The 23,364-nt window shown below is 42.5% G+C and overlaps 1 protein-coding gene across 1 annotated transcript in view; it reads right to left on the bottom strand.

Moving 5' to 3' along the window:
• MYO10 (myosin X) overlaps positions 1–23,364 on the bottom strand; it is a 132,513-nt gene that overhangs the window by 21,259 nt on the left and 87,890 nt on the right. Inside the window, exons 19-26 of the mRNA XM_010571461.1 lie at positions 11,572–11,696; positions 11,299–11,413; positions 8,034–8,140; positions 6,802–7,011; positions 6,459–6,498; positions 5,131–6,033; positions 3,736–3,859; positions 1,614–1,857 (exon numbers count right to left, since the gene is read on the bottom strand). Coding sequence (XP_010569763.1) covers positions 1,614–1,857; positions 3,736–3,859; positions 5,131–6,033; positions 6,459–6,498; positions 6,802–7,011; positions 8,034–8,140; positions 11,299–11,413; positions 11,572–11,696 — 1,868 coding nt within the window. The remainder of the gene's footprint in view (positions 1–1,613; positions 1,858–3,735; positions 3,860–5,130; positions 6,034–6,458; positions 6,499–6,801; positions 7,012–8,033; positions 8,141–11,298; positions 11,414–11,571; positions 11,697–23,364) is intronic.

Here is a 23,364-nt window from a genome sequence, read left to right on the forward strand (position 1 = left end):
CTGAGGCTTATTATTTCCTTAACTAGCTATACTTATCAGCTATACCATTCTCATAAATCTCTACCCTATAAAAAATATATGCAAGCTCTGCTTATCAGACTCATGAGGACAACTTACCTGCTATTAAACAAAAAGCTATAATTCTGTACTGTTTTCTTTAATTTGGTTTCCTTCCCTCCCAATAACAGTGTCCAACAGAATACCCCCCTTTTCTGTGTTTTAAGTGAATCAGCCTAAGATTTATTTAATTTGAACGGGGTCCCTAATACGGAGTGGTGAAATACGTAAGTCACATGATATGTTAGGAATGCACTCAGTGAATATTAGTTACCTAGAAAAGCTATTGCTTATTTCTCATGACATACAGCTCTTTAATACAAGTACCCTTTCTTTTAGCTACTTTATACACAAATAATCATTGATTGAACCTAAAGTTCAAGTTAGGTTCAACAACCTTTACCTGACAATTTTAAAGGTACATTCAGCAAAGAACTTCTATAGGGCACAGTCAATGAAACAATGTGGTGACAACAAAAAAAGGATTAAACATATTAGAAAAATACGCTAAATAAATGCTGTGGGTACATGAGACAGAGTCAAATTCAGTTTCCACCAAAAAAAAATTGTGGTAGGAACTTCAGTTTCAGAAATTCAGAGATTTACTTGACAGCCAGCAGCCCATTGGTTTTACAAGAGCAAGTCAGGATGCTCGCTGAAACCATTTACTTCGTCCTGCCTGAAATCAGGCTCAAGCCAGGACTTCCAAAGAAAAGATTAATCTAAGCTTTCAATTTAGTTTAAGTACTCTGTTAAATTAACAAAATAAAATGGATAGTTGCAGATTACAAGGAGCAGAGTGGAACCAAGTATTACAGCCATTTCTATTTTTCTCTACCTCAGAAGAAAGCTTATGTACACTTTTATACACAAATGAGACTACCAATGTTAGCACACTCTAATTTTTAAATTAGATAATCCGTAAGTTCATAAAGCATACTGACTGTTTAGAAGGAAAAGTACCATCCCTCAGAAAACTTTTTTGATGCATGCTTCAGGAAGCATAGAATTTTAAGGCATAAGGAACTTTAGTTAGCAAGACATCAGTTATTAAGTTAGGTTTAGTAATTATTTTTTTTTTAAATGAATATACACATTTTAAAGACTTTTCTACCACAACCACAATTATTTCAAACATGAAAAAAATCGTAAATGCATACAGAAGATACAGCTTTGACCCATGCTAACTTAAATATATTCAGGGCCTATTAATTCCACCCTCTTCATTCTAGGTTCGCCTGCAGCTACGGTCTTGGCAACGTGCCCCAAATTGCCTTGGGAATCGTTACAGACTAAGTAGGGCCTCTAGTCTGGGAGAAAGCATGGATGGGTTCATTATAGCAGCAGTTTTCTGAAGTATTTGGCGCTGGCTTAGCTCTGGAGCACTCTGTAGACTTAAGAGAGAGCCAAGTATGGACAACACTTGCTTTCAGTAACTTCATCGCACACACTCTCACGCTTGCAATTACACAATTTGAAGGCAGGGCACTCGACACCTTCCCAGACTAAGCCCCAAGAAGTCTCTAGGAGGAACTACGGCTAACAGATAAACCTACTTGGCTGTTCGGACATCAATGGCACCCTTTAGCTTTTCTTCACTGTCATTTTCGAAGTACATCAACCTGGACTGCCTGAGGACAAACCATCGTTTCTTCCAGTTCCTTCTGGAAAGCGTAGATGATCCACCCCCCTTTTTGTGAAGCCAACCCTGCTTAAGTGCTTCCTGCTTGGAACGAAACCACAGGAAGGTCTCATCTTTCAGGACACACCAGCGTCGCTTCCATGTGTTTATTAAGCCACCTGGCAAGACAGACAGATGTGGGTTTATATGCAGTTAAGACAAAAAATTATATTATAAAACAGAAGCTGTGACCAAACCAACGCTGGAAGATGCTGACCAACAATGCTGCAGTTAAACCGAGTCTCTGCTGTAAGCCATGAAACCAAAGATCTCATTTTTGCATATCCTTAAGGCCACCAATATTGTTGGCAATCTAAAGACCTTCAAATTACAAATTATAATAAATCTCTATTTAACAAAAACATATATGTTACATGTATATAATTATATATACTTACACATAGCATATATATAATAAATAATAAATTATTTAGAAGTCTTACCACATATGAGAATCAGATCTTTAACACTGTTTTCAATGTATCTCAGTGATAATCTAAGAAAAGTTTAGTGTTAAACTCCTTCCTTTCTCCAGGTTATTAAGAGGTAACAATATTCAAGTCAAAATGACAAAACCTGAAAAAGCTATACTCGGAGTAGGAACTATACCAGTGTGAGCTCAGTCACACCAAAGTGTGACTACACGGTAGATGATACACCTTGCACTCTAGTTACATCACAGTCATAAAAACCTTAACCAACCCAAGATACTCCTGTCATTCCACAAAAAATTACTGCTATGTCAGAAAGTAAATGCCACGCTAGTGATGACCGTGTTATTTTTCACACAAAGATAGCTGTGAGCACATTCATCACTGTTCCTATTCCAGAAAAATTAGTTATGCTAGTGATGGGTATCACACAAGGATCCATCTAGATTATTATTTACTATCAATCATTAGAAGATAAACCCAAGAATCTTAACCAGAGAACTCCTGTGTATATTCTTTCAGTCTCTCATCCCCCTTTGCTACACATATCCTTGTGTCTTTTGGATCTGTCCTGGTTTCAGCTGGGATAGAGTTAATTTTCTTTCTAGTAGCTGGTATAGTGTTATGTTTTGGATTCAGTATGAGAAGAATGTTGCTAACACACTGATGTTTTCAGTTGTTGCTAAGTAAAATTTAGACCAAGGCAAGGATTTTTCAGCTTCTGACGCCCAGCCAGCAAGAAGGCTGGAGGGGCACAAGAATTTGGGAGGGGACACAGCCAGGACAGCTGACCCCAACTGGCCAAAGGGGTATTCCAGACCATGGGATGTCATGCCCAGTATATAAACAGGGGGAGTTGGCCTGGGGGTAGGATCACTGCTCAGGAACTAACTGGGCATCGGTCAGCAAATTATGAGCAATTGCATTGTGCATCACTTATTTTGTATATTCTAATACTTTTATTATTGTAATTTTATTATGATGATTATTATTATTGTCTTCCTTTCTGTCCTATTAAACTGTCTTTATCTCAACCCATGAGTTTCACTTCTTTTTTTCGATTCTCTCCCCCATCCCACTGGGTGTGGGGGGAGCAAGCGAGCGGCTGTGTGGTGCTTAGTTGCCGGCTGGGGTTAAACCATGACAGGATCCAAAATTAAAGTCGACTGAGGTCAGTAAAACTGGTCTGCAATGTAGAATGCTGTTTATGTTACAATGTTTTAGGAGCAGGAACCAGCTTTCCTCAAAATCTGGTACAATTTGACTTTGTGAGTTATTTTGTTATATTTATACTGGATATTCTATTGTTTATGAGCCAGAAAAGACATAAAATGAAAGAGAGGCAGCCCAAAATGTTGATGTTTCTTTGCAGAGGGGAAAAACACTGCCAGATGTAAGCCACTGCAAGTAACTTAATTTGAGAGCAGCTCAAATTAAGTTAAGTTACTTTTCCATCATCCTTTGAAAAATAAGAAAATAGCTTAACTCTACAGCAATTGGAGTGCAAGGTATAATAAATATTTCTGGTTATTTTGTATATTTAGTGAATTTTGATTCACCCAGTACCTTTCATGTACAGAAAGCTGTGAAAGTAGGGCAGGCTGACGCAGCTATAAACTGAATCCCTCCGGTAGGAAAGTTCATCATCTGTATCAAACCTGGAGTCAAAATCTTCTTCACTGTCTTCAAACTACAGAAGAAAGGAAATAAAGGTGAAATGATCTCTCAGGAAGGAGTTTAGATAAAATTGGTTTAGGAGTCTTCAGCTAAAACACTTTATGATGTATTGAAGTACGTGATTCCTCATTTTTCATCCAGCTAACAAAGGAAGGAGTACATCGTAGTAAGTTCCAGCTTGAACTGTTTGATTACACACTAGCCCTCACGTCATGAAACAAATCTATGAAACAGCTTTGTAGCTGCTCAGGGAAGTTATCCCTTTGCAAGAGCGTGGCCAGGGTATGCTATGTCGTGCTACCTCCCTCCATCATCAGAGTGCTGTGGGTAACAGTTTAGAAAAGTCTTGAAAAAGAAACATATTCCCCATGCTGTGGTAATAGCTTTCCTCCACCCTCACCCCAAATAATCAGAATTTCTGTTCTGTATCTGACACACGTCCAGAGCCGTGCAACACGAAGGAGGCCTCAATAGAGGCAGCTAAAAGTGTTTCCTCTTAGGGAAGACCTGGCAACTTACCCCAACGACTACGATGGCTCTTTGACTGGTTTTTATTACCTCAACTCTAATAGATATCTCAGTGTTAACATTTTCTTTCTAATAAGTCAGTGTTGCTGAAATACTTTTTCACTTTCCCAATCAGATTTCTCACAGAAGTATTCTGTGAGTGGTAGAGGAAATCATATTCTTCCAAAAAATATTCGTAGGGGTAAAGCCCACAGTATGCTCAGTAAACAGTACTGAAAAAGAGCTCCTCAGCAGGAGTGTCTGCCTCAGTAATTTTAACATTTGCCATCATGTGAAATTTACTCTCCAAGTAATCTCAGAATACACCTGGCATTTCAGGGACTTCTGCAAGCAGCTTATTCCTCCATACAGAACCTGTTTTTTCTGAAATCAATTCCCCACCGTGCCACCTGGTACCCCGACTCCAAACACACACACAGAGAAGAATTTTGCTTATGAATTGCATCCAAGGCCGTGCACTGAGCTCCTCACCAAATATCATGCAGTTCTGCGTTAAAACAGATAAAACCACATCCCTGCATAAGCCTAGGACTGCGAGTGGCATCTGAGCTGCCTCTAACTCTAATGCACTCTCCCCAGTGGCATCTAGATGGCAACAGACAACTATATCCATAGGCAGCCTACGCAAATCAAACTACGCAACACAGACGTTTATAAGAACAGCTACAGTGACTCTACGGCTGCACAGTGGGGAAAAAAAATAATAAATCAGAAAGCACATATCAATTATTAGATAATAAAAACAATGATACTTACAGAAGACTGAGCTCCTTCAGAGCTGAACCGGTATGCTCCAGAGCTATTGTATGTCCCCACTGAGCATCGGTAGTCTGGCGACCACTGGCTACTGTGCGAATTAGAGAAGGTCACACTGCTACCAGAAGTAATAGCACCATCTTCATAATCGTCTTGGTCGTAATCATAGTCTCCATCGGGAGAAATAAGTTCCACAGAATTGGGGGGTCTACACGATACATTTTCTGGCATGCAGTATGTGGATTCACCGCTTGAAGAGTTGTGGAGACTGACTGTATCGTGGGCAGGAGGTATAAGCATGGTGTTGCTAGCAGCAGGAATTGTTGGCACCACAGTATCATTCATATAGGGATCCTCTTCTGAGGAATCATCGCTTGTTCTGATGCCACTGGTCCTTTGATCAGAATGGCCATGCTCACTTGGGTTGGGCGAATCCTTAAATGCATCATCATCGGCTTCAAAGCCCTCATCTACCTCCTCCTCAGGATAAGGCTGGCTGAAGTTAAAATTGGGCTTTTCACTGCAGGCATTTCCAGTCTGTTCAGTCAGCTCAGCAGGATACCCGTTGCCCACAGAGAGAGACTTCTCAATATTTCGGACACATTCATCAATCTCATCGAAGTTCAGAGATTCCAGGAACTCCTGGGCTGCTCGACACGCTTCGTCCTCGAGCCGCCGGAGTTCCTCGTCTCGAAGCTGCTGCAGCCTCTGTAATGAAGCCTCTGTCAAGGACAGCTCCTGCTGCTTCTTCACGCGCTGCAGGTCTTCAATTTCTTTTTCCAGACGCAGGATTTCTTCTACCTGCCTCCTTTCTTTCTGCTTCTCCACCTCTTGCTTCAGCTCTGCCTCCTTCTGGGCTTTCTGAATGGCGGCCAGTTCCTGCTTCTTTCTCTCTTCTTCAGCCTGCAATCAAAATAAAATGAAAAAAAAAAAATTATAATAAAGCACCTCAATGCAAGATTCCTTCTTTACATTTATTTATTTGTAAAGCACGATGCTCCCACTGTGCTGTTCATTTAAAAGGACCCTTATCCCTACATCACAAAGAAAAGGAAAGAAAAAGAAAAATGAAAGCATGATTACATTTGCTCACAGATACTGGAAAGCTCAAGTACATGCAGAAAGTCCAATCTTTGCCAGAAATTAAATGAAGCATGAGGTGAAAGAAATTTCCATGCAAACAACTGTATCAAGTTTCCTTTGGCTTTATCTGCCAACTCCTGTAATAAGTCTAGTTTAAATGCCACAGATGCCTTTTATTTTTTTAATGGCTGGGTTGAGATAATCAAATAAACAGGATGGCTGAAAGCATTGAGAATATCATCTACCTGCTGGGCGAGACGCTCTGCTTCTTGCCTTTGTCTTTCCCTAAAAGTGAGGGAAGAAAAGAAGTTAGTAAACCAAGCTCAACATAAGCTCATCACACACCTTTGCTAGGGCAATAGCTCAACTTACAGAGATCATCTGCCACATGGAAAAGACAGCCAAAAATGAGGTCACCAAGGATATGTTTGTGAATATAAAACTACCATGATAGCGACATGCATCTTTTAGCAGAAGAAGCAAAGGTTTCCAAAGTCACTTGATCAAGAATAGCCTGAAATAAAGGCTATTCAGACTAAAACCTAATATGGCACAGACAGGAGAGTGATTTAAGACAGCATACTGCACCTTTCTTCCTCCTCTTTTCTTCTTTCCTCCTCCTGTCTCCGCTTCTCCTCTAGTCGCTCCCTGTAAACACGTCGAGCAAGTTGGCCTCGCCGCTGCTTCTGAAGGATTATGGCTGCTTTCTTCAGGCACAGGAACTTCTTCCTACCACTGAATGCTCTGTAGTTCTTCTGTATCACAACCACATAGTACAGAACCTTTCTATACCGCTTTCTGGGAGGAAAAAAAATAAAAGCCAATTTCTAAGGGAACAAGGAACTAACGAGCAGTCGCGAGAGGTCTTGCTGTGGTGACCTGCAGTAATGAGCCCGTGGTAGTAAACATATTATTTCTAGCTCTGCGATGGTTTCCCCATTCTCGTTCACATTCTCCTCCTTTTGCGAGGAAAGAGATTCTCTCATTTCTGTGACAGCGCTGTCTGTATCTTCATTAAGGAAATGCACACTACCTGTCTTATATGTTCTTATGCCCCTGACAAGGAGATGCTAAAAGGAGAGCTCTGTGTGTGTGCACGCATGCCAAGAAAGAATATACATAGATAAGTCACCCCACATCTCTGGAAAGAAACATCATGAACAGCAGGATAGCTCTGTCATTAAACAAAGCAATATAGTTTTTAAGTAACATACTGGTCAGAATATAAGGACAGGACTAATATACACATGAAAAGAAATTACCTCATTATGCAAACAAGTTTCCTTAAACTGTCCTGAACTGATTTGTAGAAAAAGCAGAGAAATAAGCAGATGGGATGAGCAACTCCACCTAATACATAATGCATGAAGCCAGGTAAACAAGTGAAACATTAACCAGCTACCTAATGTCATGGTTCTTCAAGAACCAAACTAATTAGTTTTATTTGCCTTCTCTTTTCTTACCATGAGGAAGCAAAGATAAATCTGAATCTCAGCTGGTAACTTGGGGCAACCCCACCAGGTGCCATCCAGCTAGAGTTCCTACCACGGCTCTAATGCCATGATACAATTATATGGATACTGGCTGGCCTCCAAACTTCCATACTGTCCTATTCATTATATTAAAACAATTCCAACTCCATTTTGTTTTATTCATGGTTCTGGCAAAGATACCAGCTGGTACGTTCAAAAGCCACTCACAGGATTTGGATGCCTCGTCCCGAGGAAAAGTTAAGAATTGTGCTAAAAGGATTTAACTCCACGAAACCCCAGCCATTTATTCCAAAGCTTGATTATTAATATTCTCATCTAGTCACTTACCGGGCTGCATAACCTAAGATGTGCGCTCGGATAATCATTGCTGCCTTGGTGACTTCCACCTCTCGCTGTTTCTCCAACTTGTGTTCCAAGGACTCCCGGAGAAACACCTACACAAGAAAACTCCTGGCTTAACAACTTGCGGAGAGCATCATAAATGTAAGGACAGCCAGGGTGCTGCCAATGTCAGTCCGAGCAGCAAGCCTCAGCTTTGAATTCAGAGACAAACAACATTTCCTCAACAGAAAAGAAAAAAAACCAAAACGTATTCCTCTTAAACGAAAATATCTGCAGATGATCCTCTAACTTTGGATTTCAGTGAGAACAGCCTGATTACACTAACGGGAATTTTAGTTAGGAGCAGGGTTTTTCCAAAAGCAACACAATTACTGGATTCGTTAAACAGCCTTTCCCACCGAAGAGTAACACAGGCCAAAGAAGTTGTAGGACTTAGCATGAACATCCCGATTTGAGGGGCAGAAATACCACCCCGATAATTTAGCTGTTTCACAGTAACATCGAGCTCCACAACCCCTTAGAAGCGTCATGGCTTCAAATGACATTGCTATACGCCCGCAGAAGCAAGCAGAAACGAGAGCGGTTTCATATTCGGGTCGACTCGACTGTGTTTTCCTGCTGTCACACGGGGAGACAGCTGCCGGGGCCAGACACCCCCCCAGCCGTCCGCTCCCCCGAGCACTGACCCGGATCATTCGCCCGGACTACCGAGTGCCTCCGGCATTGACATCCATGGAGCTAACCCAGCTTAATTTGCCTTAAATGAATGAAACTGCTTCTCCAGCCAAGCAGAGGCACGGGGGATGCAGCTTCCCTCTTCCACCTGCCTTGACGCCTCTGCTCTTCACTCACCAAGCGGTGAGCTGTGTGCTGCCAGTGCTTTTTCCAGGTCTTCTCAACTTTTTCCCTTTTTGAAGGCTAAGGCTGCTGGTATCAGCTATAGGGAGCAACAGCCTGGCACGCTGCCGCTTAAGATACGAGCGGCTGGAAATATCCAGCTCAGTGATGCTTTGATTGAGACGGGATGAGAGCACGGCCACACACCACAACGCGGCGATGTGGAAAGCGCACGGACAGCGTGGGCTCTGCTACGGGAGGAGGGCTGCAAAGACATCTAAAAGCAGGAATGCTTCCTTGAAGTGTTTTGGGTTTTTTCTTGCTGTGGAAAAAAAATATTAAAGAAACCCCAAACCAACCAAAAAAGCCCCAACAGACTTTTGGGGGTGTTCAAGCAGAAAAAAAATGTAGGTTTTCCGTCTGTGTTTAGGGGAAAAAAGCCCATCATCAAAGCCAAACCAGCAGCACTCCTGAAGAGAGGCACAGTTGTGAGTTTTGAATGTAGCTAGAAAGGGACTACATTTTACCACAAATCACCCAGCACTAAGGAACATAAGAAGTCCCACAGAAAGTCTCAGAGTTCCAGTATCCAAGTTGTACTGGGCAGCTCTTTCTATATAAAGTTTTTACTCATGGAAACAGCCTTTTCTTTCACTCAGTGGGCAATCTTGCTTTGCTCTACACACACTGGCTTTAAAAACCCAACAAAATTCTGCTTCAGAAAGGCATTCAGCTACTTCCTGAACAAAAATGGATGTGAAGCACATGTTAAGCCCAGGCTAATGCCTTTTCCTGAGCAGGTGTGTTGCAGCTTGAGATGTAAAGGACAAGAAAAAAAAAAAAAAAAAAAAAAAAAAAAAAAAAAAAAAAAAAAAATCACACTGAAGCTAAATCATCAATCGCAGTGTCATTATTACTCCTTTTAAATAACATGGGCAGGATAGTGCTTCATCCCATGTTCAGTCTGAAACCAATGCCCTCTTGTTCTCGTCTACAATAAGCTGTTTATGAAGACTCTCACAAATGTCGAGGCAGCTCCTGGGGGAGAATAAGCCCAGGCCCCAGTAAGGGGAAGTTAGAACAGCTGGTTAAAACAATTTCAGGTTCTAATAAATATATGTCCCTAAGATGCCAAAGCACTGTCCGGGGTCCGTGCATAAATACTGTTAATATACTACATCTGAAAGTATAATGGGAAGCACAGCCTAGCTCTGCGGCCAAATGTTATCACTGTACTACTTGTAGGCCATCGTCTACAAAAATGGGATGAAAGATGACTTCCATCACCATCAGCATATTTCAGATTCTCTTACAATAACTTTAAAACGATTAAATCAACACTTCTTAAGTGTGCAGAGGAACGGAGGAAACCCTTCAAAGCTATGCAGCTGTGGGGAGAAGAGGATGAGGAGGAAGGCTGTTTCACACAGAAATCAATCAGATTTTACAAAATATTTTTGCTACCTTATGGTAATGAGAAAGTTTTTTCACAATTCCAACAACTGACAGGAAAACTGCAAGTGTAACACATAATTCAGCAAACTTTACTTCTGGATCTGTTTTTTGTTCTCTCCCCACTACAGAAGCCCCTTTGCACCAGGCATTTTTAACATTTAGGAAATCTCAGATCCTGCAGTGGGGAATCTTCTTGTAAGTACACAATGCTTTCACATCAATTGTTAAGTCCAAGAGCACAAATTCGCAAGAAGGGAAACTCTGCACGTAGCTGTTGTCCAAAATCAGACTTGCAAAATGAGCATGCAAAACCACCTGGATTGTTTTATTTCTCAAATTAAAATTCCATTCTGTTAATTAAAATAATCTGGATTTTGGGGGGAAGAAAAAGAAGCTGTAGGCAAAGTTCAGGTTGTCTGGTGGGACACATATCAAGGTCTAACGTACCTCTGATAAAGACTCTCAGACTAGGATGGCAAACACATTTAGAGCTCAACTCTGCCACATGAACACTGGCTAAAATTCCTCCCCCTGATTTCAGCCACTGAGCAGGAATCATGGAGGGAGGGTTACTAGTATGAGTGGAGCTCCCTGCAGAACAAAAGTGTTACCTCACATGCTCCATACTTCTAAAAATGATAAAATCCAGCCACCATGTTTTAAGTTCTGATCTCACCAGCGCTATCGCTTGTGAGCAGTGGCAGAAAATTCAAGTGGGCTCTTTCTCCCTGAGTGAATCACCAGTCAGTGTCTAAGTGCCTTAGACAGCAAATTCCTCAGCACAACCATTCATTGTTGCTGTAAGGGTTTCAAGAGCGCCACAGGCATGCGCAGCTTCTTTTAAGGCCAGAAGTAATTACCATTACAATTACATCTCTGCAGCTGTGCGGTCTAAATCCTGTCCCCTCAGCTTTGTATAAGCACCAGCCCCACAATATGCACAGTCAGATTATTTTACCTTATTTTTTCCAAGCTGCCATTCAGTGCTTGTGTTGTCATACAGACGAAGTAGGACGGCACATTTCTCATTTAAATCTTCGGGCAGAGTTAAGTTTCTCATGAGGACTTTATACCTGGCAACCAAAAAGTATTTATTACTTCATTTAAGAGACAAGTTCTATTTTTGCCATATGAATTTTTTGTTATCAGATTTTCACTTTATTCCTCAACATGGGAATGTTGATTTGGTACCTGTGACTTGCCTCTGAAGCACACAAGTCAGTGTGTTTACCTTTTATAAAAGTCTTGAAAGGGCCTCCGGACCGGGAAACCAGCCCTCCGAATCCTGACTGTCTCCAACATCCCAGAATAGCGCAGCTGGTTAAGCACCACTGTCTGATCAAACTGGTCTGGCATCTAAAATGAGCAGGTTCAAAACAAGGGGTTTAATAGCAATGGTTAGAGATGTCAGGGGCAATAAACAAAGGGGAAATTATACGAATCTGAAATGCGCAAAGGATAAAAACTGGCTACGTGATGTCTTAAAGGACATTAGCAGTTCTGAGCATACAAAAACGTATCTACAGGATGGAAATAAAGGGGTAATTACACAATATAATTTCCATAGACACAACATTTACAGCCATTTAATTCAATCAGCTCTCTCTTTCCATTTCATGTATCCTCCCAGGCCATTGCTGTGCAGGAGCAAACAACAGAAAGCAGCACAGGCAGCTAACAGGTCAACAGCTATAAGCTTGACTAGTTTGTTTCTTTAGCAACTGAATTTACAGTCCCTGTAGATGATCCCAAATGTTGAAGATACACAAATACACTGGTGCGATATGGTTTTAGAAAAAAACAAAGCCAGAAGGGCAGAAAAGATTTAATTTTTAGTGTAGTGACAATTCATCTACTATGGACACGGATGGAAGTTGCCAGTGGTACCTCAAATCTTAAATAAGCCGTATTTCAAAGAGTTTCTATTTGCTGCTATTCTTAACAGCAGAAATATTTTCATCTGTAAACAGAAAAAAAAAAAAATCGGCTCATCTGAAATAAGTTTCCCTTAGTTTGCATGCAGTTTTCCCAGTATCATTTTTCATTTAGTTAACAGATAACTCTATAGCCCCTCAGTCATGAAAGCCTGCAAATACTGATCTGGGAGCCTCGGGAATCCTCTCGTCTCATCTCAGAATCCCCTGAGTCACCAGGCTTTGAGGTAAACCAGCCACAGCCACGCAAAGCTACTCAAGATAGTGCTAATTGCTGCTTTGCAAAACACCGGCAACCCTGATACCAAAATAACACCCCATGTAAATACACCATTTAATTCATCGGCCCAAACAGCCACTTTAACCCACCAGTTGACCCTCCTGCGGTCATTTGCAGGGCTGGAGTACAGTGCTACTTTGCAAGAAGTTCAGAAGATGGGTTTTCATGGATACAGTCAATGGTTTGTATAAGATCTGAAGTTCTTCAGCTGATAGAAATGACGGCAAGATCAAGCCCTGAGCAACCGTAAATCAGAGGACTCTCGATACTCATTAACTGGCTTTAATCATGCTTCTCGTTCAACTTAGCAAATAAGTAACTCCCCCAAATTTGAACTTATCAAAAGTACTTTCAGGAAAACACAGACTCAAAAGTTCATTTAAAATATCCAGTCTAAACTTTTCCCTCAGCACCTTTATCCATAGAACAAAACATCGTGTGCTAGTGATGATACCTCCGAGCTGTTAATTAGGTAGCTTCAGAAATACTGATAGATTAACTTCTGCCTCCCTCCTTTAAAAGGCAAAACGTCTAAACCAAAATGTTGCTATTCTTCCTTTCATTAATTTCTCCTCTGGAGCAGAGGTGGGAGACTCCCCTGTAGATGCAGCAGCCCTCCTGCACCGAGCTGTCCCGGAGCCGCACGGGCAAACGTCTCCCCAGCACTCACCGTTCCTCCGACAGCGAAAGACTCTCCAACCCCTTCCTTTGGTACAGGGGCTAAAATTCATACGGAAAACCACCCCAGCCTGGCCCTTCCTCCACAGTTAATAGCACTGAACAAAAATGAAAACAATTTGCGTTTTAGAAAGCGGCTGGTCACCACGGTGAGCCCTGCCCTGCCTGGGGTAATTAGCACTGCGTGCCGGCAGGGCCTGATCCGGCCCGAGCAGGCGGACGGGGGGTACAGAGGAAATCAGCCACCACCAGCGGCTGCTTTCACCTTCCTTCCGAGACTGGTGCTTTGCATCCCAGGGAGCTACATGAACTCCGCACCACTCTGGCTGCTGTTCCGATAACGGCTCTGTTACAAATGTGATTTAACATTTTCTTTCCATAGTATAAAAAATTAAATGTTCCAGAGGGGAAAAATGCCTCTGCGAATGATGCGAACAAACTCCTCTTTCTCAACAATGTGTTTAATTTGGATTGTCCCACCACCAGTAAAATACACCGCGAGCAAAATCTGTGTATTTTAGCGAACACACAGCATGAACGCTTACAATAAAGGTATTGATACTTCGTGACTGGTATTGCCAACGGTGTTTTCCATAGGTGCCCACGCTATGGCAGGCAGGTGTGTTAGGCGTAAGCCTTGCAAAGCCGCCCTTTGAATGTCCGCGCACACACCTGCCTGCCTGGATCCGTGCAGGTGGCTGATGATGCCCGACAGGAGAAGAAGGGAATGAACACAAGTGCACACGCAAATCCTGAGGGAAAAAACATACTCGCTTTTTGCCTCGTGTAACGCCAGGCTGATGCGTGCCACAAGCGGACGCAGGTCAATATATCTTTTTTCTTTAACATTACACCCATACTTGTCGACTCAAAAGGTGATGTTCTTCACAAGACTTGCAAAGTAAACAGTATTTTTGGTGTTTTGAGGTGGGGAGGCATGGATGGAAGTGGGGATATACCAAAGCCAGGCAAAATTTTGGTGACATGACAGCTGTCTCTCTCACAAGGCAGCCTCTCCCTCCGCAAGGGAGCGCCTCCAGCGTTGGGAGCCAGATGGCTGCTGCATCACCTAATCCTTTTATTGCCACCCCCAGGCACTTAAAAAGTCAAAAGTCACCCACACAGCTGGCTTGAAAGCTCATGTTACATTTAAAAAAAAAAACTTTCTCTTTCCATCCCTGTTCTGAGTTGCAGAGGAAGAAGCAACATTTTCATGACCGTTTTCCTGCAGCTATAGAAATTAGAAGCAGCCCTGCTCTGTCACCAGAAGCTGGGACTGTCACAGTCACCTACCTTCAGATACCTGCATTTTTAAAGAAAAGCAGGAAACATTGCAAGAGATGCTAACATGCTATCAAAGCAGGGCAACCGAAAGACCATCGCAATTCTAATCACATAAGCCTACTCCTTCGCTTTACATTATGAGTTATTTTTAATTACTCAGAGACACATGAGGCTATTAAATCAGAGGGTCAAATCCTGCCCTGACATATCACTGGAATTACATTTGCAACAAGTCTGGCTGCTTTGAGTCAACTGTTGGGGGGTGGTAAGAGGTGTGCCGGACTCATGTCTTAGCTTTTCAACATGGAGCACCAGAAGATACCTCCCATCGCTCAGGGGTTTTTGACTGAGCTATCACAGCGACTCTTTAGTCCTCAGCAACGGGGAGAGCTGCAGCCGGTCAGAGAGGGAGCCGAAACCCTAAACACTAAAATGCATCCAGGGTTTCCCACATCTAACGAAAACAACCAGAAGAATTAACAATGCAGTCCTGTGCACATCACCACATCATCCAGCATATCCACCTTACGACTTGGCGATACAATGCTCCTCAGGTAGTTTTACTCCGTGGATGAAGAGGGCTTCAGCCTCAATCGTATAAACACTTGCAGGCAGGGATAACCTTAAGCATAACTTCCAGTCAGCAGGACTCCTCATACTTAAAAAAAATCAATTGCATGTGCATTTCTTGCACCAGAGTGCAAGTACTGCATATATCTGGCTATTAAACTGCAGACACTTCTTAAGACAGAGAATCATGACCATCTCCACTTGAACGATGCCCGGTGCAGCACTAAGGAGTTAAACTTGCAATAGCGTAAAATCTCCGTGCAAAGGGTTACCTATGCAGCCGATGCTCCGTCTTGTCTCTTTACTGGTGCTCCTTCAGACTTCCTGGGGTAAGCAAGCTAACTTTCAGATTTATACCAAAGTAACACAGGACAGGACTCCTCTCTGGGGTCTGCTAGGTTTTTACCAGTGTTGCTGTAAAAACTGGACTTGTTTCACAAATGAACACTTGGGAAGAAACTGTATTCTGTAGGAAAATTTCAGATAGACAACAGAACCATAACTGATTTTAAAACAATATGTCTTCCGAAGTAAAAATCTAAATTACTTGCTAAAACTAAGACTCCTGCAAAGATCAAATTTATAAAAGAGAAGGCAACAGAAAAAGAAGTCAACTGATAGCTTCCAAAATTGTCTGAGAGATGCAATCAACTTCAAATCAACTCAATTTTCAATAGACATTTCACTTTTATCAAGGAATGGTAGCACTAAACCACTCCGACATGCAAAATCGCTAGACTCACATGGGTCACAGCCACGTTAGGGCACTAAGCAACATCAACATGAAATTAATAGCTACAAGTGAGGTCTGCTCTACTTGATAAAGGTATTTTTTGTGGTGTACTCCTTCATAGCACAACTTGCAATTTATCATTTCCTGAATCCAAACGCCTCCACTGAACTTGTGCCAGACGGCACCGAAGCCAAGGCTTTAATGTGACCTGGAGTCTCTGCTGGCGAGACTCTGGCTCCTTAAGCTAAGTGCTTGCTCTGATCTGTTGCGAGCCTCCTAAAGGGCAAAGCTTCTGCCTGAAATCAAAACCAGAAGCCGCCATTAGGACAGACATCTAACACCTACACATAATTTTCATGACAAAATTGTTCCTTAGATTACAGTCTGACTGAGGCTCGAAAAAACACCGTCCCTTTTCCCTGGACAGCATCCTTAATGGAGACCCCAAGCATCCGAATGACACACAGAGAGAACACAACTTTCTTCTGTTCTGCTCATGATTTCCTCTGTTCAAACACAGAGGATACCTTGACTTCCCCCTGCGGAAATCCTTCGTCCTCCCTGAACTACTGGCTGCCTCAGAAGTGTACAGGCACAATAATGACAGATTACAGCAGCCTTCACGGATTTTAGGTGGGCAGGAGGAACTCCACAAAGAGACTGGGGGCGGGGGGGGGTGGTGGTGTGAGAAAAAAAGCCCAGTCCCTTGTTTCTAGATTTCTCTGTGAGAACTTGAGTAGGACGATGTCAGCTTTGATACTGTGTCTTAAAAGTGTTGATTTTCCTAGCTTAGGAAAGTGTTCTGTAGAAGACAGGCACAGAGAAAAAAAAAAAGACAAAAAACCGGTATGAGAATGTGGAAAAGTAACTTTTTATTTAAAAAACAGTAACTTTTCTCAATGTCTGGGTTTTTTAAATCTGCTCTTTTACTCCTAAAATGAAGTCTTGGCCATTTTACTCTGGAGAAAAGAAGCAAAAATTAAGAAGAGGTCAGTCTTCCTCTGCTTTATAATGGGTTTTGAACTTGTTTCCATGTCCAAACGAGTACTAGTATTTCTTCAGAAATAGGGGAACTTATCAAGCCAGATCTTTCCGGAACAATCCCCATGGTCTTCTGATCTCAGTCACCAGCTCCATGAGTCAAAACAAATGCCAGGCTTTCCTCCCAGACAAATTTGAAAAGCGTGAATAAATTAACTTCTAATATATAATCCAGCTAAACTGATATGAACATTTCTGCATGCCCATTGTTTGCCTTTTTTAAACCACATTATGCTCAGTGATTCTTATCCATACGTACTGCTCAGCAGCCTTTATTCGTGCTGAGGATCCAAGCCAGTAACCTGAAAGAAGTGAAAGGGAAACGCCTGCACCCGCAATAGGAAAATGCACCGTAAAGCCAGGACAGCCCTGTCAAATCCAGAGACTTCAGCTGCAGTGCCATGTTGGTCACCCTCCTACCTCCAACAAACCATTTCACCCCCTGCTCCTCTAGCCATCATTTCTTCAGTCGCTTGCACTGTAAACTTTGACAGCATTGGCTTATTCAACAGAGTTTCAACCTCAGAACTGTTCTGCTTCCAGCACAAGGAGCATCAAAACCTGTGTGCATCCTGCCCGAGGACCTGGAGCATCAGGTCCTACTGACCTAACAGCAAGAGTATTTCAAGGGAAGAAACTCTCTGTAGTCTTCTCCAGCACGCAGCTACCTGTAACTGGAACAGGTCCAGGTCAAAACGTAGACAAGTTTGATGCCTGCTTTATTTTTGAAGACACTCCCTTACTGTCCCAGAGTATTTGTGTCCACAGGCAAACACCATAAGGGTATAGGAGAATAAAAACAAAGAATGTGCCACAGCTAAAGTTGATTTGGTATTTCTACTGTATGGCACTGGTAAGTTAAGGAATATTTGGATAAACCTGAAATAACAGTAAGTTTTGCATGTCCAAAGTTCTCCTTGGCCTTTATCTATCCACCGACCCCAAAACCCCATAAAAAGCCTTTAAAAATTACTAACAGTGCTGGTGGTAACTTGCTAGAAAAAGAGCATGCAACAACACTTGTGCCTCAAAAAATTCTGCTGCAAACTCCAGTCCGGATTTCACTGCAAACTCAGTAATGATATGCTGGCTCTTTTATACAGTCTCTACAGGTCTGAACGCGAAAGTACTGCATTTACCAACAGCAAGCATTTACACGATTAGCCGATCTTTTCAACTTCAACTACTGCATCTGACCTGTGTGACTCATCTTCCAGCCCTGAGTATTTCAGATAAGAGACAGACTTCAGAATTAGCCACTCTCACGCCACAGGTTAGAGTTGCCCGTGCTAAAAATAATACCATATAGAAGGAACACTGTAATTTTAGAGTTCTTCTACTGTACCAAAACAGTCAAAGGAGGAAACTCAATATTAACGAATGTGAAAATGCTTTTGTATTTATATTCAGCCTGTCACCCAGCTTACCTTACAAACAAGGGCATCTCAAGGGTAGTTTTAAGACAGCAGCCCATTTAAGAGCTATGAAGCAGTACATTACCACACTGACCATTTGCACTGGTGTTTAAAGATTTCAACTAGGTCAAGGCACTGCTGAGTTAGATCCATCTACAAAGATGCTGTAGTCATGTTTCAGGTCCTGCTTGTTTATTTATAGCAAAGACAAGAGCTGGAACTAGCTTCGTCGTTGGAGAAAAGACTCTCAAATGATTCTGACCGGCTTGCTGCGATTTCATGCTTTCGTCAACAACGATCAATAAACTCACAATCCTGGAGCTATTTAATCTACTTTTTATTAGTCATTGTCACTGTACTCTTGCATTTCAGAGTAATCTTTTTGTTTGGCTTGTATGGACTAAATGTACCCCTGAGTAAACACACAACAGCCCCTTTGTGAACCTTCCTTTCTAAAGGTATACAGAATTTCTTCTGAAGGAAGACAGAATTTGTCTGCCTCTAACAGCAGCCCAGAGGAATGCTACCTCCTCAAAATGACAGTGTTATTTCTTACACACTTCTTAAAGCTTCATGGAATAGGAATGGATTGTTAAAGGCACAGGCTAGAACACTGGAGATATTTAAGTTTTCTAAGCACACGTTCAAAGCTAGCTATGCGATTGCCTAAATTTTCAGCTGAAGTGAGCCTTTGTTGCTTGAATACATTATTCAGGGAGTCCATTGAAATGCACAGCAAGTCTCAGGGGCTGTTTGTCCCGGAACAGCAACTGCAAGACCATCCATGTGAGACAGACAATTAAGAGCATTTGGGCAAAGAGGGACTTAAGGTTTGAAGCCACTCTGGCAGGGTCTCAGCACACTGGCAGAAGGTGCGACTCGCAGCACAGACCCCAGCTGGAACTTTTCATGGACCCTCCTTCTCCACCTGCGAGTAATCTGTTGCCATTTCATTTGAGGTCATCCTCACTAAAGCCTCCAGTCCCTGCAGACTAAACCCCAATCTGGCCTCATTCTCCCCACACTGTGACCAGTCAGCAGGCTTCTCTCGAAGAGAATCAATCAGGCTGCCTGATAGCCACAGACACACCATGAAGAAACATGCTGTGAGGTACTAATTGCAAGGACAGCTGTCCTTCCTTACCAACCCCATGTCAAGACAGCCAACACCGACGTCACTGCTGTTCATTACGATGGTCAAGAAAACTGCACACACCACTCCGTGTCTGCTGAGGCTGCGTACAGACCAACTGCAGGTGGTGAAACCCTCACCCCTCCATGTCAGCGATGACATCAAATAACTTACATGGCCTGAGACCCCATCCTTTTTTATTATTTTTTTTTTTTTTCCACTGTCCTTTCACTTCTTCACACCAGATTTTTCACCCACACCTTACAAGTTTTTTTGTTATTTGACAGTTTATTGGCAGGCTGGGCACCTGAGTCCATTTCTATACTTAAAAGCAGGAAATCATGTTGTAGGATGGTTCCTCTAACACAATTTCTTCAGATAATGGTGTTTAGTATCAAGCATTTATTCCTGAAAGACAGGAAGTTTCATCAGGGGATAGAAAATTAGGATGAAAATACTCGAGAGAACCTGTTTAAAATGAATTTCATCTTGCATGGCCAAAGTCTGACACAGCTGGAAAATCTTTTCTTGTAACAATCCGTGCAAGAACCTAATCCTGGGTCCTTCTAATACCTAGTGTAGTGTTACTACAAGGAATCTCTCACTTGAATACGTGAAACCCTCCATGTAGCTAGTTCTCCCTGAAATGTTGACACCGTATCACTTCAGCAGTACATCCTGAAATAGTATTGCAGATAACTCTGATCCACGTTATCCCAACTCTCCTTGCTTTCCTTGGTGACACAAAACTGAGCAACATTTTTCAGACTGCAGCTCTGTACAGGGGGGAGAGAGGATACTGGGGTATTGCCTCCTCTTCTAATTAATTGCAGGTAAGTAGAAAGGAGGAGGAGGAACCTCACTGCCAGCCACAAGAGCTCGCGATGCACGGGTGGAGGGAGCTAACATCGCACTCCACAGAGGGACAAGAGACATCAACTTGTAGAGCACAAGGACAGCAGAAGAGGACTCTAAATCCAAATCTCACTTTATTCTCTGCTTCAGTCCTGGGCACCCACCTGCTTCTTCTCTAGATCTGGTCACACCCTATTCCTTTAGGACTGCATGCCTGAATGCCATTTATGTCTTAAGACTCTTCTATTTTGGGGCATTGCTTTAAAGAGAATACTAAAAATCCTCTGATATTTCAGAAGTCAGTTTAGTGATTTGTGGGCTAACCTGAGCTCCTCAGCTATGTGACGCCTACTGAAATGTTGTGTCCAATTCTGGAGCACGATAATAAAGGAGACCGCTACACTGGAAACTATTTAGTTAAGAGCCATGAGGATAAAGATACGAGTTTAAAAAAAGCAGTAAAAGGTCTTCAATAAAAGCCTTGAGGAGCTCATCAATGAGAAAGCTGACAGCCCTTGATAGTAATCTGTCAGTAACTACACCAAGAGCATACATTCAACAACAATTTCTAATATACAGCAGATAAAGACATAAAAAGCATGAAAATCAAAGCAAGACATATCCAAACCAGAAGGCGCACCTTTTTCTCACCGCGTGTATTCACTGGAAGAGCTTACCCAATGTGGTGGGACTGTCTAAAGCCACCAGACACTTCAAAGAAAACACGGGATGTCCTCCTCCTTCCAGCAGGCATTAATGGTTTCCTTACAGTTTGCCACTCAGCAGGTTAGACTAAAAGACTTAACCAGTCTTCAGTACTCCAGTTGTGGAAAAAAATATGACTTTTATTTATTTGAAACCTTTGGTACTGGGACTCCCAAAGACCAACTCCACACAAGAGGAACAAGAGCCACAGCTACTGGCCTGCAGCGCACGGTGCAATGCAGAACCGCGCTTCTCACATGCAAGCTTTGCCTTGGCAGGAAGAAAGTTCATTACTTATGCAAGTATTTGACGGTCCAGCAAGGGAAGTTTGGCTGAGATTTTACTGTGGCTGACTGTCTGTGAAGACACAGACTGCAATGCTACGGACTAGCTTAGATTAAGTCATTACAAAGCCTTCGCACATTCACCATGAAATAAGAAAAAACTCCTCCACGTTATTGGCTCCAATTGTTAAAAATGGGAAAAGCCCTGCAACAATCATGAATCACACCTCTGCAAACTATAAGGTTTAAAATAATAAAAAAGTTTAAGTTGTCTTTAATTGATTTAAGTTTGGAGCGTATGTGTTTGTTGTATGGCCATAAGGGCCAGCAACTTCCTAGCTAAAAGTCAAAATCGGATTCAAGTAACTTTAAAAAGTTAGCACTTGATCGCACTCCTTTTTCAATATTGAGGCCATGAGCAGTTTCTCCTTCTCCAATGCAATTTGCCCCTGCATGCGGTTCATTCCCTCAGTAGCCCTCAAAAGATGCCTACAGAGCACAAGGCTGACGTAACGCACAGACTTGCTGCTTGGTGCTTTCTCAAGCAAGGAAACGTGCCGGTGCAATTCCTACGCCGAAAAAAATATATGGTTTTATAAAATTATCTCCTAAGGAGCCCTTTTCTCCTCTCCTTCCTGTATCGAGCCTTTTGTTTGAAAGCCCTTAATGGGAAATCAGCCAGGCTTAAATCACAGCCAATATCTGATATGTGTAAATGAAGAACGCCACAAAATATTCAGCCGAACAGCTTTGGGTTGCTAGGACACCGGAGGTCGGGCAGCACTGAAAGGGCAGATTATTCCCATCCCGGCGCAGGCACAGGGCTCCATTCACAGCCCTCCCGGAGCATCCCTGCCGCCCGGCTCCTCCGGGACCCCGCGCCGATCCCTGCCGGAGCAGCCGGCACGCGGGCCCCTCCGCACCAAAAATGTCCCGTCGGGCTGCACGTGGTCCTTGCTGTTTTTACCAAGGGTTCGCTTCAACCTGGGGGAGCCCAGGACACCGGGGGGGCTGCCCGAGAGCTATGCTGCAGCAGACTTGCAGTGGCTGGTCTGGAGATCTGCTTTAAGTTTTAAAAGTGTGAGGAAACCTGTAACACTGCGGTTAAGATACTTTTTAAGTCTAGAGAGGGGAAATTCAAGTTTACGGAAAGTGATGGGGATCCCCATGATCAGCACAGACATCTACCTGGCTGACAGCAAGAGTTGTGTGATGGCCCAGATAAACGACCCTGCTCAATCCCATGTAATCAGTATGTGAGTTACTCCTACATCTTGTATCTCAGCACGTCTCGGACAGCATCAGTCTAACTTTGGCATTTTTCTTAGAATTTGGTCCTTTGAGCTGCTGCTCTTGCATCCCTACACATTTTTACATTATAAATTCAGGACTTGCCTTGCAGATCTAGACAAGGGGGTATCAAGAGTAGTGAAATGTGTGTGTGTTTGCAGGGAAGGGACAGAAAATGAAGGTGGGTGGTTGTTCTTGTGTACATTCATTTCACAGAAAAAGGCAACAAATACATCCTCCTTGGACTGCTTCGTTGTAACACAACAGTCCCGTCCCGTCCCATCCCATCCCCCCAGTAAGCGCTGGAAAATCTCCTACTCGAGTTCTTTGATGTTTCTGAGAACCACATCAAAATCAAATTAGTTATTTCTGATAATTCTGGAATTTCCATCCTAAACCAAACAAAAAGCCCCTTTACTGATTTCTTCATATATTATATAAACACGAGATGGAGGAGCTCTGCAGATCACAGCTATCTGTGCTGCCACAGAGGCCACGCTAATGAAAGTCACCATATATTTTTCCCTCACAAAAAAATTTCACAAACTACTTCTTTGTTCCAGTTCCTATACATGCGTGAAATGAGAGTTAGCTATAGAGTAAGTGAACTTTGCTTTATTAGCACGGTGCAGAGTTACCTACAATGGATGGCAAGAAATCCCCCTTAACCCCAATATGGTTATCAAACTATTAACTGATCTAACTACACACACACACACAATGAATGAATTACTAGAGATGGTAAAATTACAGCAGGACCTAACTAATTTAACATTCAACCACCTTCTGAATGATTTAATTGCAATGCCACTGTTCATCTCCA

Source organism: Haliaeetus leucocephalus, unplaced genomic scaffold, assembly GCF_000737465.1.
Source record: "Haliaeetus leucocephalus isolate CR32 unplaced genomic scaffold, Haliaeetus_leucocephalus-4.0 Scaffold328, whole genome shotgun sequence".
NCBI classification, from domain to species: domain Eukaryota; kingdom Metazoa; phylum Chordata; class Aves; order Accipitriformes; family Accipitridae; genus Haliaeetus; species Haliaeetus leucocephalus.